At 40.8% G+C, this 18,794-nt stretch overlaps 1 protein-coding gene across 5 annotated transcripts in view; it reads left to right on the forward strand.

The window, feature by feature from the left end:
- Positions 1-18,794, forward strand: part of NOL4 (nucleolar protein 4) — a 228,959-nt gene that overhangs the window by 192,952 nt on the left and 17,213 nt on the right. For all 5 annotated transcript variants that reach the window (XM_014542009.1, XM_014542011.1, XM_014542010.1 and 2 more), the window contains one exon: positions 14,001-14,181. In XM_014542009.1, coding sequence (XP_014397495.1) covers positions 14,001-14,181 — 181 coding nt within the window. The remainder of the gene's footprint in view (positions 1-14,000; positions 14,182-18,794) is intronic.

The raw sequence follows: 18,794 nt of genomic DNA on the forward strand, positions 1-18,794 counted from the left end.
AGTGCTGTGTGTAAAGTACCTCCACACCCCACACCACGCAATCCATGCTTTCTACAAAACCTTACTCTTTTGCGTTTTCCTAAATATTTTTAGTTGTGACGTTAAGTATAAGATGGGGATATTATGTAGATTTAATTTTTTCTGCTTGAGAGAGAGAGAGAGAGCTCTTACAGACCCCTTGGTTATGCATTGCAGTCCTGCGCACAGCTCCTAATGGGGGCCGTCTGTGATTAGACTTGTAATAAGTGCTTTTTAATGATGGGTAGGAAACCAGTTAATGATGAGCTGCTTCTTGAAAAGTACTGTCCATTCATTCGCTATCAAGTGCTGACCGCGCTTTAAATGTGTCTACCCTGTTCTGAAATCAAATCGAATGAACACGCGTTTGTGCATCTGTCTTTTGTTTCCCTTATGGCCTTCCTCTGAATCTGAGAGCACTGGCACATTTGCAGCGATCTATTCACTATCCAGAGGCCTTCAGCAAGGCCGCTTCTGAAAAGTTTATGCACCTTAAAATGAAGGCAAGCACATCAGCATCCCGAATTCACCCCCAGACAAGACTGGGGCTGCTGGACACTAATTCCTTCCCTTCGTCCCTTTCTGAGCAGCCCTCTCAGGACCAGGAGAGGGGCTGCCACTCTGTCTTTGTGACATGCCAGGGCCTCGTGTTCTTCCAACCCCAGATGTGAGGTAAACGTAGTGGGTGCTTTTGTATCAAGTAACTCGAGAGCTCCTGTTCATGAAGCCCAGATGAGGACCCTGGGGCTGGGCCACAGCTGTGGCCACAAGCTCCCATGTGAAGATGAGTCACACTCATTAGGTCTTTGGTTATTTCCAGGAATAGTTGTCACGACTTGCTTCAGCAAGCCAGAAAAGCACTGCTCCAGTATTTCTGAAAAGAAGCAAAAAGAAAAAGAATTGAATCATGCATTTCTCAGTGCACTAACCCCAAGTCTATCAAAAGAGTACAGTGGGGGTGACCCATGGGCGGTGGACTGCAGAAGTGTTTTGTTTGGCCTGGACGTTGCTGTAAAACGTTTGCCTCTGAACGCTTCTCAGTGGTGCGTGTGCTCTTGAGTTCACCACTGTCCCCAGTACTTCCTGCTGTCCTATCCCAGGATCTCTTCACTCATGTATAATCCTCGCCTGGCCCCTAGAGGCAGCTGAGTTTGGCATCTGAAGTGTAGCAAGACTGATTTACTGTATCCTTAGAGTCTTTTATCACCTGAACATACTTGCCAAATTTGTGCTTTAAAAATTAAAGCTTTGCTAATCCTTGGAAAAAATGATTGGGGTGAGAAATAAGATAGTGTTTAGATGTTTTGCCCATTTCCACTTACACGAATGCACAGATACTGCCTCCTCTACACATTTTTATAGTACACTAGAAAATTATGTGAATGCAACAGGAATAAGGAACCTATTTAAATGGGACTCTTTCCTGTATTTTAGCCTGGAAAAATCTGTTTTTGCCCTTGAGAGGAAACTTGCTATATTAGAAATAATACATATATTAGTAAGAACATGTGAAGAATATATGAATACTAGAGGCCGGATGCATGAAATTTGTGCAGGAGTAGCCCTTCCTTCCCTCGGCTGCCAGCACCGGCTTCCCTCTGGCACCCGGACCCGGGCTTCCCTCCGGCCACCAGCAGGCACCTGGGGCTTCATCTGGAAGGTTGTCCGGAAGGATGTCCAGTCTAATTAGCATATTACGCTTTTATTATTATAGATAAATCAAACTCAATTAGGAACTTTGGTACAAAACATGAAATGAAAACAATTGAGCAAAATCATTTCTTTACCTCTTGGCATGTGTCCATCTGTATTCAGATGGAACGGAATTGCCTGTGACTTGGGGGAGCTCAGAGGGAAAGAGCCTCAGGGTCCCCAAGTAGGTAAACACATTTATGTCCGGTCGTAGCCAAGATGTGTTTAGTTTGTAGATGGGCCAGAGCCTCTAAGTTGGGATGATAAGATATTTATTAGGCAAAAAATTAACTAGTTAATTAGTCTCTGAAAGTGAAGGGTGCCTGGGACTCAGCACCCTGAAAGCCCACGGCTCATGGGACACTTGAAAGCAGTGGGTGGGAAGGCAGCCTCCAGCAAGCACCCGCGGGCACACAGCTGACAAACACACTGTGGAACCAGGGCCTCACTGTGACGTTAGTCTTCTATGGAATTTAAGAGGCTCAGACCGTTTCTCTTTTCTCGGTGGTGGTGTTAAATACTCTCCCCATGTAACGTTTCACTCTACCGTCCTCAAAAAGCTTTACAAAGATCAATATGAGCCTATTGGGATGGATTCTGCAGGGCAGACAGAACTGTGTCCCTTTGTTAGCCCAAAGGCACAAGGACAGAAAAGGAGTGGAGAGTGAGCCCCCACATTTAACTGCAGCTGTGGGTGCGCCCCTGACCGGAAACAGGGTGTCTCACAAGCTGCTCCCGGGGTCACACGCAGGACTGTGCCCTCATTCCCGTGGGAAGGCTCACAGAGGCAGAGCAGGAGGAAGGTTTAGCTCATTTGCATAATGTAGGCCCCTGGAAATTAAAAGTATTAATCACCTTGCTAATTCTGTATGGAAATGAAACACTGCTGGTCAGCAAACCCAGCTTCCTGCACGGTGCCTGGGCTGAAACTAGCAGCCAGGCCTCCCACGGGGAGTTCTGAGTGAAGATGATGCTGAATTCATAGGGAGATATCCCGGGCCATTTCATTGTCTTGCACTTTTCTTCATTTTAATTTTAAAGGCTGTTTTAGGATAAAAACAGCCCTGCCTTCATAATAACTGAATGGTGTTTGTAATTGAAGCTATAGTTTAGTGCGGTTAGCAAATTTTACAAGATTAAGAAACAAGTTTGAGTTTCTGCTTATAAACATCTGAAGATATACTTAAAAACATATATTTACTGTGGATGCAAAAAATATCAATATTTAGCATCCATTATAGTATTTTGTATGAAGGAAACATGAAAACAGGGTACTTTTATTTGAATATTTCTCAATTCTGTTGCCACAGAAAAGCATTGGGTATTAAAACAGTATCACTGGTTAGACCAAGTTATGTGAATGCTTCCATGACATAATTAAAGCAAACCCTGGGGATCACTGAGGTCTTTGGATATGAGAAATGTTTCATGACAGAATGGATTTCTGTGCTCTGTTTACACACACACACACACACACACACACACACGTCACCGAGGTCTTTGGATATGAGAAATGTTTCAGGACAAGTGTAGAATGGATTTCTGTGCTCCGTTTACACACACACACACACACACACACACACACACACACACACACGCACACCTAAATCTTCACATGATTGCCTCTTTCTTATCATTCCATTTTTGGCTAATTGGCTCATATATATTTCTCAGCAAGGCCTTCCCTCTTGGACATCCATCTCTAATCATTTTTTTTATATCATCCTGTATTATTTTATTAATGGTTATCACTGTCTGAACTTATATTTTTTCACTTCTTCCTCTCCTCTCGTCTGTCTCCTGTTGCATGCCTCTAGGCCCCTGGAGGGCAGGGATCCCGTCTGTTTTATCTGACAATAGATTCTCAGCACCCGCTGTGTACAGCCTAGCGAACAGAAGACATTTGATAGAACATTGTTTAGACAACTCGCTAACCAGTAACAGTGATTGAATAAGACTTTGTCCTGGGTTGTGCATGGGAGATCATGACAAGGGGGCCTGTTGAATATGACACAGGCCTCCAGCTCAGGAGACTGTATCGATGAAGGTATCATGAATCGAGATCAAGAATTCAGGAGGCAGAGCAAATTATGGCTGAGAAGTGAGAATGTGAGAAGATCAAGTGTTCAATTTGACATGCTGAGTGGGAAGCCCCTATGCGGCATGTAGTGTTTATGTCCGGTAAAGAGCTGAAAATGTGGACCCGGGGACAGGTCTTCATTATAGATGTGGGTTTAGATTTCGAGGTCTTTAGTGCAGAAGGGGGTCGAGGAAGACCTAAACGGGATGAGATCTTGCTGGGAAAGGAAGAGACTCGGAGAGAATCAGAATGGAAGGAAAAGAGAAACTTAGTCAGACTGATTCTACCAAAATTTATCCTGGAGTCGACGGCCATTATATAATCAGCATCTACAGGAAGGGAGCCACTAATCTGCAAACACAGGTGATGCTCAAGAACATGAGTGTGTTTACTTGTGCGTATTTTTGATAAGTCAGAGAACTTCTTAAAATTAATGACTTCCTGAATAACAAACGAACTTCTCGTTGTAGAGGCAAACAATTATAAACTTTATATCTGATCTATGAAGAAATATGCCAACAGTGGTATTTCTCTTTCTACATACCCTACCCCCACAGTCACCATGCTAAACAGGGGCACTTCACATAACTAAGTTGTGAGTAACAGAAGCAGGACTGGTGAGGGGAGCATTTTTAACAGCAGAGCGTTTACGTCTATGTGCATGTAACACCCACATGTGGTCAGGCATAAGCAATGTGTTTTAAATTCATCGCTAGGTTATTTATTGTTAGATTACTTCACGTTGTCTGATGCACGTTCCCTTTAAAACTTAATTTCACATTAATGTAAAAGCATTATCACTCTGCAGTTCGGGCCTCACCATTTTTTATGGCTTTTCTAATTACCTTAATTTGACTATTTCATAATTAATATACTTGGAAACTCGGAATGGATGGAAAACTCAGAATGCCCAGTTTAAACCAAATTAGAATAATCTGTAAGCTTTTATTCCAACGTGTAGGAATTCAGATCTCAGTTATATGGCGCCTGCAAGGTGTACAGTTCAGATGGACTTACGTTTGCTGAACGATTGATCATCATGGTCATCAAAAGGAGCCGAAGGAGCCCACTGTGTGGTGTGACCGTGGGGAGGGGTCGTTCATTCTGCTCCGGCGACCATGCCGGCTCACCTGTTTCTCATTCTGAAACCATCTATGATTCCCTCCCAACATCGGCGTTGAAACAGCGTCGTTAGTCAAGTATCTCGACTTGCTCAAAAGGAAATGAAAAAGGACAAAAATAGCCATGACCAACTTTTTTTTAAACTTTAATTATATTTTTCAAGTGTCTGTCGGCCAGTTCAGCCTAATCTTCTTTAAGTCCGAAGTGGAAACTCGCAAGACCATACTCAGAAGTGTCATCGGATAGATGGGTGGGACTTCTCCGCTGCCAGTGGGGTGAGGTTCTTGGGTTACCGCTGAAATCAGCATTTCTGGAGGCCCTCCCGGGAGGATGAGATGGGGTAGAAAGCTTTATTTATGTGGAATTACACCCCTACATTGGCAAAGTCCCATTTCCCTTAACCCAGTCCTGGAAGTGCTGCAGCTGGCAATTCAGCGGGGCCGGAAGCAGAGCCAATGTCCAGAGTGGCCCTCCCACGGGGAGCTGGTCGGGCAGAGCATCAGGCTAGTTCCCGCCCAGCAGTCCAGTGTGCGGGTCCACCAGGCTCTGAGCCATGTGGGCAGATGCAGGGGAGCCTTGGGAGGTGCCCCCCACAACAGGGGTCCCAAGAGAACCAAGAGAGCTTATGTGTCTCAAATCTCTGAGCTTGCGGTGGCCACACCTACTTTGTCCACTGACCTGCTCCCAGGTGTGACTTACAGGAAAGTACCTCCACAGCACCACCCAGACTTTCCTGGGCATGCTTGTAAATTGCAGCTTTCTGGCAACGCTGCACCGATGGCACGTCTATAAAATCTGGCATTCCCTTTGCTCCTTTCCTCTTATTAATAACTAGGTTATTACATCCGCATCATTGGATTCAGGGTAACTGACATCTGGAGTAAATAAATAGGATCTGAGAAGTCACTTTTAAAGTACTCGCCCTGAGTTTTGTTGACTTACGCTTCTATAGCAATCTGTGGCAATGTATCCAACCTTCATTTTAACATAAATTGTAGCCTAATCTTGTGCTTTGGGAAAACATAGCCATGGACGTGAAAAGAAAGTCAGTTTGTTTCTCTTATTTTATCTTTTAAAGTGGCATGCATTATTTTTACTTGATTTGAATGAAACTGTTAGTCAAAACAGGTTAATACCTGTGAGTTTAGTTGAGCATTAATCAATAATATAGACATATTATGTGGACAACATAAATTAAACATGTAGCTTTGTTATCAGAGTCATGACCCAGCAGAAACTAATTAAATCCCTTTATAAAGCCCCTTTATGGATCACAGATTTGATTACATTGTAGATAAAATAATGTACCTCTTGCTGCCCAGCATCATACTCTAGATAACCATTGTGTGGGTATTAGCCTTAATCTGCTGACATCACCATGTTAATAGGATCTTTATGTAACAGCTAATGGTGAACTGCTCTAAAAAGTCTTATCAACCTCCACTATGCCTCTCAAAGTTTAACATACAAAGCATTTTTTCTGAATTTTTAGTACAGCTGCAATGTTTTATGGCTAAAGATATATGGCTATAACTCTCATGGTTAGAATCTTGCTTGGAGGGAATTTACTAATTGTTAGAATGTAATGGTGTTGGCACTGTTTAGACTCCGCATCTTCAATAGGATATTTGGCTCAAGGTATTTTATCTGTAGCAAGCATGTCAAACAAGGCATGTGGCCCGCTGGTGCAAGTTTGACATGCTTGATCTATAGCAATCTGAAAACTAAAGAACTAATGTATATACAGTCAAATTATTTTTCTCTCATCGGTTACCTTTTATTCCCTATGTGGTTTTCTTGCATATTTTCATAAAAATAATTGTATACCAAAGAAGAGAGATAGGAATTTCAAATAGGTGCCCTGCTTCTTCTTTGTTTGGTTGGTTGGTTTTTGTGTTATGTATTTTTTTTTTTAGGCCCTCTAGAGCAGTGATGGCGAACCTATGACACGCGTGTCAGAGGTGACACGCGAACTCATTTTTTTGGTTGATTTTTCTTTGTTAAATGGCATTTAAATATATAAAATAAATATCAACAATATAAGTCTTTGTTTTACTATGGTTGCAAATATCAAAAAATTTCTATATGTGACACGGCACCAGAGTTAAGTTAGGGTTTTTCAAAATGCTGACATGCCGAGCTCAAAAGGTTCGCCATCACTGCTCTAGAGGATAGATTAGAGATTTAGCAAGAAAGACCTTTTGTCAATCTGAAATTTAGGTTAGTAAGGACGTGAAACAGGAAAATACCATATTTCCATATTTCCCGTTACTTTCTTTGAAAGCCATTTCTAAGGCTGCTTTATCTAAATAATACATTTTTATTTCACACAAAAAGTACAAAAAATGATTAAAAAAAACTTTTAAGAAAAAATGTAGTTTGTTTTTAATATTACATACATGTGCTAAAATTCTGAAAAGAAGACTAAAAATTAAATGACAAAATATCCCGGTAGGATAGAACACGTACACTAATGAGAAACTTGCTGCTCGCTGGTGCACATACAGGGCAACTCAGGCGGCTCCGAAAACTACAGTGGCCAGGTTTTATTTTTCAGTTTAGAGGATGGAGCACGCGAGAGGAAGTGACGGAAACTGGTGGGCGAGATTGATCTCAAACTCTGAGGAGCTTTGGATGTCAGGAACGTTGGGTTTTCATCTCCAGGGGAGAAAAGAGATCTAAGATTTTAAAGAGACACCAACATGATAAGTGATGGATTTGAGAGGAGACAGACAAGAGGTGAAGGCGTGAACACAGGTCAGAGGTCATCAGGGTCAGCGAGGGGGAGCCTCTGGAGCCGGAGCCACGGGTGAGCCAGGAGAGGGGCCAGCGCCTGCCAGGGAGGCCGCTTCCGAGATGGAGCTGAGAGGACGCGGGTGTCCAGAGCGAGAGAGGAGAAACCTTGGCATGACGTGATGGCCGGGACCAGAAACGCTGGTGCCAGAACAGGTGTTGTTTTGCCTTTTAGTTAAACATTTTGCAACGGGTATCTGGAAGAAAGAGAAGATACGTTCAGTTTCAAAATGTTAAACTTGACACGGCTGAGCAATAGGAAATTCAGGCACGAGCAGCAGAGGGAAGGCTGGGAGTGGAAGGAGGAATCGGGAGGAACGGATGTGCAGTTACTACCAGAAACCGTGCAGGCCAGAATCGCCAAGAGAGAATGTTGTGAAGGGGATTCAAACATGATTTCAGGACTTTTTACAAAAACCAGTACAGCCCAATGGCAAATAGAGGGGTGGTTTCAAAGATGTTTTAAACTTTTCTAAATGTAGATTTTTAAAAAAACCACTATATATATATGATTAGAAGAACATTTCTTATACCTAAAATACAGGGTGGGGAGAAAGTAGGTTTACAGTTGTGAATACACAAAACACAGAGAAAAAACCCCAATATATATATATATGATTAGAAGAACATATTTCTTATACCTAAAATACAGGGTGGGGGAAAAGTAGGTTTACAGTTGTGAATACACAAAACACAGAGTTTATTCTTGTATTATCATTTATTAATTGTTGTGTTTTCCATGCGAACAACTGTAAACCCCTTTTCACCCTGTATATTAAAGTTTAATGTTAAAGATACCAATTTGGCATTGCTGTATTAAAATGGAAAGACTTTATTAAAATTGAAAGAATGTATCGGGGTGACACTGGTTGACAAAATTATACAAGTTTCAGGTACACGGTTCCACAACACATCTGTACACTATTGTGCGTTCACCACACCCAGTCAGGCCTCCTTCCAACTCCATTTATCCCCCCTCTACCCTCGTCTGCCTCCCCCAACACTCTCCCTCCAGCAGTCACCACACTGTTGTTTGTGTCCATGAGTTTCTTGTTTCTTTTTCTTTTCCTCAATCTCTCCAAACCACAAAAAGGGTTTGAAGGTTAATGAAAATGAAAAAAAGGAAGCGCGCACATTTATTTTGAATATTCTCAGATCATATGCTGGTAACTTACGACTTGAGATAAGTAAGCTTCTGAGGAATCCTCTGATTGTCGTCAAAATTTCCACTTCTCTAGTTTCCACAGTGATGTTCCGTTTGAGGGAAGCGTGTGGGGCAGGGAGGGGATATCTGACTTCCCTTTGATGTCAGTATTAAATAAAACTGAAAGCTTTTTCTGAGGGGAAAATACTATGATGTGCATATAAAATTATTTCCAAAAGGTTTATATCTGTAATCAGATTTTAGAACCTCAAAGAAGCCGTACTTTTAAATTTTCATTTTGGTTATATCAACAAAGGAACTCAAAATTGCATGTTATAGACCTATAGAAAAAGACATTTACTTTTTAAATTAGATTTTTTTTTGGTCAATAGCTAAATGGCAGAGTATTACATTTAAAATGGCAATTTAAAGGTGCTAAGTCTCTACTTTTATTTTTTAATAATAAAACGTTATGCCCCCCAGGAAGAAAGTCAGAGTAGATAACTTTGCAGTGTACATGGTGACTTCTTGCCAGCCATTCTTTTACACATATTTGAGTTGGAGACCCTACTTATTTTTTAATTTTCTTTAAGGCAACAGTTCTCAAAGCTTTACTGTTTATAAAGTCATGTGAGTATGTGTGTGTGAAAATATTGCTGCAAGGAGAGTTTGTCCACATAACCTGTTCTTCAGAGATTTTGATAAAACTCTGGGTAACAGCTGTGCCTCGGGGGTTTTGGTTTCTCAAGTCAGAAACCAAATTTGTTATTTCAAATCTGATCATGGTTTCTTGGATTTAGACAAAACGTGCCTGTCCTTATTATCTTAGTGGGTTTGGGAGCATCTTTGCAAGGACTTATCTTCTGTGTTGGCGTTTTAATCATTTGTGGGGCCAGCAATTGCAGGAGGCTGTACGGAATGCTTCCGACTATATGAAAGGAATTACTTCCTGAGTGTTATTACATATCTGAGTGTGTGTGTGTGTGTGTGTGTGTGTGTGTGTGTGTGTGTGTTTGATGGCATCATAAGTCACCTCTCCTTATCCTAGGTAATCAGCACATTTACTTTGAGTGCATGCAATTTTTTTCCTAGGAAAGCGGTCTGAATGGGACCTCTGATTCTCCCTGATCTTTTATGAATTTCCCTGGAAACGCATAGCGATGTGCTTAGTTGTGGAACAATTACTGTCAATGGAAGAAGAGAAGCTTTTAGAAAGCAGACACGTTTTCCAGCAATTTATACGTGAAGCATATTGCACTCCCTCAGCCCATCTATGCTAATAGAGCGAAGGAGAAGTTCAGAGCACTCACTTAAGTAAAAATGCCCTGTTACATAGACTACAAAGAACATGCAAAGGCAGGAGACGTCCAGTAACAATCTTCTAGACCAGTGGTTCTCAACCTGTGGGTCGCGACCCCTTTGGGGGTCAAACGACCCTTTCACAGGAGTCGCCTAAGACCATCGGAAAGCACATATATAATTACATATTGTTTTTGTGATTAATCACTATGCTTTAATTATGTTCAATTTGTAACAATGAAAATGGGGGTCACCACAACATGAGGAGCTGTATTAAAGGGTCGCGGCATTAGGAAGGTTGAGAAACACTATTCTAGACAGTTCAGCATTACCCATCTGTTTCCTATTTTGCATTGATAAGCTGATCTGAGGCCTCTGGATGTTTCTTTACTTTTAAAAGGTGGATCCCCAGTGCCCTGACCAGCTCAATGATGAACTAAAAATGTAATTTGACACTGAGGCAAACTCCAGTGGAGTTTGATGCCTTGCAAACTCCAATTGCTGTAACAATGCAAGGTAACAGGCAAGCAGAAGAAAGGTAACTGGATTATTGAATCTAGCAGTAAGATTATTGTTTTGATTAGCTTTATAGACGGAGGAAAGCTAATGAAAATGTACAGTAGATGGTAGAGGTAAAGTCTAAGAAAGAGTAGAGATCTTTGGAAATACTCTCTACTCTTCCCATTTTAACTTTTTGGAAACCTACTTTCAGAAAGTTGAGTGGAATCAAGCAAATCTCATTAACAACAACAGCAACAAAACTTGTCTAAGATACTTGAGTGAAGGATTCCTTAGGCATTTCGGTGGGTTAGGAACACAACCTGTGTAACCCAAGTAGCAGATCAGGTTCAGCAAACTTCAGTTTGCCTCTGTCCAGTTTCTGTGGGTAGGGTACAAAGGAACACTGACCAGTCTTCTCAAACAGTGTGTTCATGGGTGGGTTACGAATAGACAATGTTTACTCTTCCAAACCATTTCCATTCCTGCCCACATCTATAAGTAATCACCCATCCTATTATTAGCCCATTTAAAAATATGAACTACATAAAGTAAATTGATTTATGGAATCATATAAGCTTTATGCATGCAGCATTACCAACCAGCAGGGTATGTACTGCATCATGCTCACCACCAAATGTCTAGCTTCCATCTGTCACTATACACCTCTATTGGCTTTGCCCTCCCCCTACCCTCTTACCCTCCAGTAACCACAAATCTGTTGTGTGCCTCCATAAGTCTGTTTTTGTTTTGTTTTTATATTTCACATCTGAGTGAGTGAAATCATAGGTATTTGTCTTTTTCCATCTGACTTATTTCACTAAGCATAATATCCTCTTAATCCAAGGAATGAAGACAACCGAAGTGTCCATTAATGGATGAATGATAAAAAAGATGTGCATATACACACACACACACACAATGGAATACTACTCAGCTATAAACGGTGAAATCTTGCCTTTGCAACAACATGGGTGAACCTTGAAGGGTGTATTTATTGATAAGGCCAGAGCCTAATTATAGAAGTCACCATAGTGTTTCTTTTTTAAAAATATATTTTTTATTGATTCAGGAAGGGAGAGGGAGAGAGAAAAAAAATTGATGAAAGAGAATCATTGATCGGCTGCCAGCCTACTAGGGATCGAGCCCACAACCTGGGACCCTTCAGTCTGCAGGCCAATGCTCTATCCACTGAGCCAAACCAGCTCAGGCACCATAAGTGTTTCTTTAATCCAGGGATGGGGAACATCCAGTGTGTGAGTTATATAAGGCCCAAGAAATAATTTGGTCTGGCCCTGCCAAGGCGTTAGGGGTGAGTTAAATATCTGACCAAATATTGCAGGCTAATTTTTAAATTGATAATTTTGTATGGCCTGCGAGTAATGTTATAAATATCCAAATGGTCCTTGGCAGAAAAAAAGATTCCCCACCCCTGCTTAATCTATTGTATATTTTTAATCAATGAAATCGGAATGAAAATGATCTGTATTATCTAGTGCACTGCTGGAGGTCATTCAAGCTACCTTATTTTTCTGGAATTTTTAAAAGAAAAGTTGAAATTCGTCTTATAAAAGCTGGGATAGAAATTTTTCTGTTTGATTAAATTGCCTAGACATGCAGTATTGTAACATATTAATATCAGCCTCTTTTGAAAATAATCTTCACAGCAACCCAGGGGCAAGCTGTCATTTGAGACTTTGGGAACTAGCAATTATTAAAAAGTTCTTACTGAGGTAACATTTGACTTCAGGAGGTATTTCTTTTTTATGCCATTAAAATCTGTGCTTCTTTGAAAGCAATATTAGTGATCATTCAAAAGAAAAGCATCAATTAACTTCACATTAAACTTTTCCTCAAGACAATGCAGACTAGATTTTATTGGAATTTTCATGTGTTGTATTTCTCTACGTATAGTGGGCTGCCAAGAACCTTAATAATGTAAATTTTTAAGTACAAATGACTCCCTACAAGGCCTTTTGTGATTATTAATGGAATCAATTATCTGTTCAGTGAAGTTACAATGGCTTGAAATAACAGTTAATAATGAAAGACTGAGGTAGATTTTAAATATAGTGTGTTTATGTTTAACAATACACATTCTATTATACAAAAAAACCAATGAGAAAATTTGGTGGGGACAATGCCTTTTCACTTTCTTCTTATCATTAAGAAACTCTTCCTGTGAGTGTATTTGTTTTGTCATTTTCTTATCACAGGAAAGTAGGCTGGTATGTTTCAGAAGAGCCACCGATTTCCCCAGACTAGGAACTGAAATTCTATTATGCTGCCCAAGTTATTTTCAATCAGAAAACTGGGAGGTTACACTGTTGGTGGAATTGTTTGAGGCCAGCCCCTTGCCGAGGGCCTCCAAATCGCTTTGCAGTATAGGATATTCTTCTCTGAGTCTCAATGACCACAGGTCTTTACAGCAAGAAGACCTGAGCGCCCAGCGGTGTTCATGGTACTTCACAGCGGTTTTCTGAGGGAGAGCAGAGCACCCGGAGCTGCTGGTCTGGGCAATAGGAAGGGTGTGTGGCTGAGAGTCTGACCCGTGAACGACTCCCCACCACCCTGGCCCCAGCCCCTTGAAACCTCCTTTCTACTTCCTCTCTCTCTGAGTTTGACTACTTGAGATCCTCATATAAGTGGAGTCATGCAAGGTTCGTCTTTTTGTGACTGGCTTCTGTCACTCAGCTTTGTGTCCTCAAGGTTCATCCATGCTGTAGGCTGTGACAAGGTTTCCCTCTTTCCTCAAGGCCGGGTACTGTCCCATTGTGTTTCTCTGCCATGTCTTTATCCGTCTGTCAGTGGACACGTAGCTCGCTTCCACCTCTTGGCTATTGTGAAGGACTCTCTTCAGACATTGAAATTCAGTTGGAAATCAGGAGTTGCTCCATCTCCAGTGGTATCTCATGTTGTTGCTTTGCTTTCTTTTTTCTTTTTTTTCCCCTCAGTTTTTAGCAAAGTTGTTGAAAATGTGCATGGTGCCGACTTCCTAGGGCAGTGATGGCGAACCTATGACACGCGTGTCAGAGGTGACACGCGAACTCATTTTTTTGGTTGATTTTTCTTTGTTAAATGGCATTTAAATATATAAAATATCAAAAATATAAGTCTTTGTTTTACTATGGTTGCAAAGATCAAAAAATTTCTATATGTGACACGGCACCAGAGATAAGTTAGGGTTTTTCAAAATGCTGACACGCCGAGCTCAAAAGGTTCGCCATCACTGTCCTAGGGACTCGGGTGTTTTTTTTTTCTTGTTCAATGCAGACATGTGGGTAAGAATAAGACAGTCCTGCCCACGGTCAAACCGCACAGGGCTCGGTAGCTAATGGACTGTTGTCATTGCAGGACAAGTCCGCGCCAGCCGACAAGCAGAGCAAACCGGAGGCGGCCCCGGCCACTCACGCAGCCTCGGCGGTGTCCGGCTCTCAGGAGGTGCTGTACATCAACGGCAACGGGACCTACAGTTACCATAGTTACCGAGGCCTCGGAGGGGGGCTGCTGAGCCTGAGTGACGCCTCCAGTAGTGGTGAGTCTCTATTGTAGGCTATGATTTTTATGTCCATTTGGAGGTAGTCAATTCTGTGAACCCCAGAGAAGAAAATGAATACTTTGTTAAAGCAATAGTCCGTGCCAACCTGCTAAACACAAGACCGTTTAATACAGAACCTCCATCTCGCTACAAGGACGCCCCCTGTTCCATTGCTGTTTCTGGAAGTAGTGGCACTGCTATGCAGCTGGAGGAGTGCTGTTCTTATACTGAAAATAATTCTCAACTAGAGAAACAGCCTTTTAAGACAAATAGTTTTACATTTTCCCCCCAAAGCTGTTATGTACTATTCTTCAATAGTACACATTTTCTTAATGTTTGAAGTTTTTAATTTGGAAATTTGAGGCCCAGGAACTTGACTGACTTGATGAAAAATGCATACAGAGTCCTTCCTTGTACCCAGAACCCTCCGGTTACAGTGCATCCCAGCACGGGTAGCACGCAGCTGTAAAAAGTAATGAAAAACATCTTTATATGCGCCAGGTGATGAGAAGTCCGTGTGCCAATATTCATTCAAGAAGGACTTATAAAATATCTTGAAAAGTTACATAGAGGCAGGGATGAGAGAGAACGATACGGGAAAAGGAATATAAGGCAGAATTCTCTGCTTGCACTTGTTTCTATACTTGGTTTGGTAAATTTAACTTTGGAACAGCTTTTGTATTTATATAATTAGGAATGAAATTGACTAAGAATCTCTAATGTTGAGGGGAAATGATGCGAATGAACCTCATCTGTTTAAGTGAGTGGTTGGCATCACCTCAGAGAGGAAGGGACTTCTCCCAGTGACCTCAGAACTCACGCTCCACAGCGTGCCGGCGTACAACCAACCTTAGGTTATTCCAGCAACCACTTTAGTATCCTGGTTCGGATGTCTGTGTATTGTGGTTCAAAGCAAACTTGTAATTATGTGGCGTCGGTGCACGCTGGGATTTTTCAGCAGCAGGCCAGGTAGATACAGATGTCAAATTGGTGAGTTTCAGCAAAAACTTCGCAGTCTTGTATTTGAATTGTTAGTATTGGTGAGAACTGATATTTCCTCTCTCTTTCCACTGAAAATACCTGAAAACGAAGACTAATTTGAATTCTAAAAGTTGACTGGGCTTGGTGGGCTTTTACTAGATTTGGGCGGGAGTTGCATTTTAGTGTCAGTACCTGCACAGTATTGGGAAGCTGCTGTGCGTCTCAGCAGGGGCCACTCTGCTGGGAGGCGGGACTCCTAGGTCTGCTCACAACCAAAGGTCCTCCAAGGACAGGGCCCTGAGCTTCAGTTTCTATCAGTTGCCTCCAGCTTAAAACACACATGCGTGCGTGCGTGCGCACGCGCACACACACACACACACTCACGTGCACACACACCCGAGGTGCCTCAAGTAGAAGGAAAAAGGAGCTTATTTTGGAAAGGGATGTAGTTCCCAGTGTAGGTTCAGTGAGCCTTCTCAACTGCTTTCACTTCTTAATTTTATTTGGACAATAAATCTGCAGGAAAGAGCAAATTTGAGATTAGAAAAGGAAAACATAAACAAAAGCTATAAAGCTGGAAACTCTAATATTTAAAAAAAAATACTTTATATATGAAGTAAGAACTGATAGGTAGTTCAGAGCTTAACCACCAAATCAAAAAATGGGGTGGTGGTGGGGGGGGGGGGGAATAGAGTATATTCACTAAAGATTTTATTGACACAAAACATTTTGTAATTTAGACTTTAAAGAGCATTCATCTATTAAATTGGTGTATTTAACATAAACTAATAACAATGACTACTACTTATTGAGTCCCCTCAGTGTAATATCCATTGAATCCGTACACAGTATTACGAGATAAATCCTGCCATTTGGAGGAAATTTTTATAAAATTAAAATTGCCCCACATTTAAAAATAATGCCGAGGCACCACTTCCCTTTTTCCTAACACGATTGAAGCCTATTTTGGGAGGCTCAGAGGGGTTGAGTGACTTGCCCAAAGCCCCTCCGTAAAGGGAGGGTCCAGGATTTGCACACAGGCCTCTGACATTAGAGTCCGCATTGGAAGCTACTAAGCTAATAATCTGTGTAATGGACACAAGTACTGAAGCAAGTGATCGTCTCCGGTAAGTACAATATACTGTCTGTCTCCAGAAACTCTCCGAGTCTGAACATGTCATGTAAGTGAATGCATCACATAATATGTTATCTCTTATGTCTGGCCTCTTTCACTTAGCATATTTTCAAGGTTCATCTATGTTGTAGCATGTATCAACATTGCGTTCTTTTTTATTGCCAGATGCTCTATTCTATGGATAGGCTATATTTTGTTTAACCATTCAAATTGATGGGCACTGGGATATTTTCCACCTTTTGAGTTACTATGAATGATGCTACTATATAAACCTTTGCTTTATGTGTGTGTGTGTGTGTGTGTGTGTGTGTGTGTGTAATCAATGTATTGTGTTTATAGTTAGAAGTGGAATTACTGGTTCATGTGGTAACTCTGAGTTTAACATTTTGAGGAAATAACTGAACATGAGATGGCTTTATGTTCATTTTATCCTTTTTAAATTTCTTTCAACTATGTCTCATAGTATCTATATATATAAAAGGCTAATATGCAAAGTGTCCCCTTGGGAGTTTGACCAGGAGAACAGGAGTTCAATTGCTCGCTATGATGTGCGCTGACCACGAGGGGGTGGTGTGGAACATGTTGGGCAACCAGTGGCGGCGGGGTGCTGAGGGAGCAAGGGAAGGAGGAGGTGGAGAAGAGGGGAACCTGATCCGCCCTGATCGCTGGCCAGGCCTAGGGACCCTACCAGTGCATGAATTTCGTGCACTGGGCCTCTAGTTTATAATACAAGCTTTACACTTTTTATTTTTACTGCTAAATATTTCTCTTTGTGATGCTACTGTAGATGGAATGTTTTCATTAAAACGTTAGTCTACATTTTTCTATGTTTTGGAAGAGTTTGTGAGGTGTTGATATTCATACTCTAAATGTTTCGTAGAATTCAGGAGTGGCCTGTGCCTGGGCTTTTCTGGGAAATTTTTGATTACTAACTCAACCTCTTGACTTGCTATAAAGTCCAGTTATATTCTCCGATTCCTCTTGAGAAGTTTGTTTCCAGGAATATGTCCATTTCAACTGAATTATCTAATTTATTGACGTAGTTGTTCATAGTATTCCTTTGTAATCCTTTTTATTTTTGGAAGGTCAGTAGTGATGGCCCCTCTATCGTTTCTAATTCTAGTCATTTGAGTGTTCTCCCTTTTCTTCTTGGTGATATTCTAGATAAATTTTGTCAAATGCTGCCATCTTTTCAAAGAACAGCTCTTGGTTTCATTGATTTTTCTCTATTGTTTTCTACTCTCTTATTTCATTGATTCCTATTCTCATATTATTTTCTTCATTTTTCTTACATTGTTTAGTTTCCTCTTATTTTTCAGTGGAAAATAGAAAGTTAAGACGTTTGTTTGAAGTCTTCTTTTCTCAGGCATTTACAACTATACACTTCCTTTTAAGCACTGCTGTATCTGCATCACAAAATTTTGGTATGTTGTGTTTTAGTTTTCATTAACCTCAAAGTATTTTCTAATTTAGGTATGGTGCTCAATTGCCACATATTTGTAAATTTCCCAAATTTCTTTCTGTTACCGATTTCTAGTTGTATTCCACTATGGCCAGACAACATACTTCATATAATTTCTATAATCCTGTCAAGTTTATTGAAGCTTGTTTTGTGATCCAGATCATGGTCTGTCCTGGAGAATGTGCATTCTGCTCTTGGTGGCGGGGCATTTTGTAAATGTATATTGGGCCTAGTTATTTTATAGTGTTTAAATCTCCTATATTCTTGTTGACCATCAGTCTAATTTTTATAGCCATTATTGAAAGAAGGGTATTGAAGCCTTCAAGTACTATTGTTGAATTGTTTATTGTTGCCTTCAATTCTGACAATTTTGTTTCCTTTATTTTGGGACTCTGTTGTTAGGTATTGATACGGTATATCTTCTTAATGGACTCACTCTTTTATCATTGTAAAATATCCTTTATCACTAGTAACTTTTTAAGTTTATTTTGCCTAATATTAGTTTTTTATGTAATATCAGGAAAAGACAATGGTAATTTGGATTATCGTGGTAGTACTGAAAACGAAGGTAAGTGGGCAAAGCTTTGGACATGGTAGTGACATACAGAAGAGTATGGAACAAATTGAGTATTGTTCACCTCTACTCAAATACAACCAAAATAATTTTTTTTGATCCATAAATGGCTAAGTAATTTTGGGAGCCCAATGCCAAATTAATATGTGGGCCCTTTCTATAAGCATTAAGTATTTCAAGATGCTGATAACAGAGCATTAAACAAAGTTTAGAGCTCTTCTGAGCACAGGCTCATGTGGGTCTACACATGTTTAACACCCCACTCTTTTTTTCTTTATTTAGTAAGTTGGAGAAAGCATTGCATTTTCATGAAAAAGGTAGAGAGCTAGGAATTTAGCTCCTTCCCAATATGGACTTAACCCTTCCCCTTGCTACCATTACTATAGCGAGAGTCCTTTCTCAAATGTGAACTAAAGAAATTCTCTTCAGTTTAAGTCAAAAGCAGTTATTTGCTAAGA

The sequence above is a fragment of the Myotis brandtii genome, unplaced genomic scaffold, assembly GCF_000412655.1.
Source record: "Myotis brandtii unplaced genomic scaffold, ASM41265v1 scaffold289, whole genome shotgun sequence".
Lineage (NCBI taxonomy): Eukaryota > Metazoa > Chordata > Mammalia > Chiroptera > Vespertilionidae > Myotis > Myotis brandtii.